At 64.9% G+C, this 683-nt stretch overlaps 1 protein-coding gene across 1 annotated transcript in view; it reads left to right on the top strand.

Annotated features, from left to right (window-relative positions):
- LRRC15 (leucine rich repeat containing 15) overlaps nucleotides 1–607 on the top strand; it is a gene marked incomplete at its 3' end in the record, with an annotated part of 7,797 nt that extends 7,190 nt beyond the window's left edge. The window contains exon 2 of the mRNA XM_010290456.1: nucleotides 199–607. Within this exon, the coding sequence (XP_010288758.1) occupies nucleotides 199–607 (409 nt within the window). The remainder of the gene's footprint in view (nucleotides 1–198) is intronic.
- Nucleotides 608–683: the final 76 nt, after the last annotated feature.

Raw genomic sequence — 683 nt, 5'->3', positions numbered from 1 at the left:
CCTCTTCGACCCGCCGGCCGGGCCAGTCCCCAGCCCTGCCTGCCCCCAGCCTTCCTTGCCTGCCCTCCTCTGCCTCACTGCCATGCTGGGGGCCTCAGTGGCCCTTTCCAGGGAGAAAGCAGCACCCATCCCTGGCAGTGGCTCTGGGGGGCTGGGACATTGCAGGGGCTGAGCCCCCCTCCTATGTTTTTGCTGCAGGACCAATGGAGAGGGGAGGCAATGGCTGCTGCTGCTGGTGGGCATCCAGCTGGCCAGCGGCCAGTGCCCGGAGCAGTGCCAGTGCGTCCGCACCGCCCAGGTGGAATGCTCTGGTGCTGGCATCACTGAGGTCCCCAGCCCCATCCCTGCGAATGCCATGACCCTCCAGATCATCAACACGCGCATCACTGAGCTGGGCGACGCGTCCTTCGGCAACGCCTCCCTGCTGATTGGGCTGCGCATCGAGAAGAACAACCTGTCGCGCATCAGCCCCGGGGCCTTCCAGCACCTGCCTGACCTGCGCTACCTCAGCCTGGCCAGCAACAAGCTGCAGGAGCTCCCTGTGCAGGTCTTTGAGCCGCTGGACAAGCTGGAGTCGCTGCTTCTCTCTAGCAACCAGATCCTCCAGGTTGAGCCTTCCCACTTTGCCCACCTGAGCAACCTCAAGGAGCTGCAGCTGCACGGGCACAACCTGAAGGAGCGGA

This window comes from Phaethon lepturus, unplaced genomic scaffold (assembly GCF_000687285.1).
Source record: "Phaethon lepturus isolate BGI_N335 unplaced genomic scaffold, ASM68728v1 scaffold21667, whole genome shotgun sequence".
Taxonomy (NCBI): domain Eukaryota; kingdom Metazoa; phylum Chordata; class Aves; order Phaethontiformes; family Phaethontidae; genus Phaethon; species Phaethon lepturus.
The sequence above is the reverse complement of the archived record's forward strand: the minus strand, read 5'-3'. Positions and strand labels throughout refer to the sequence as shown.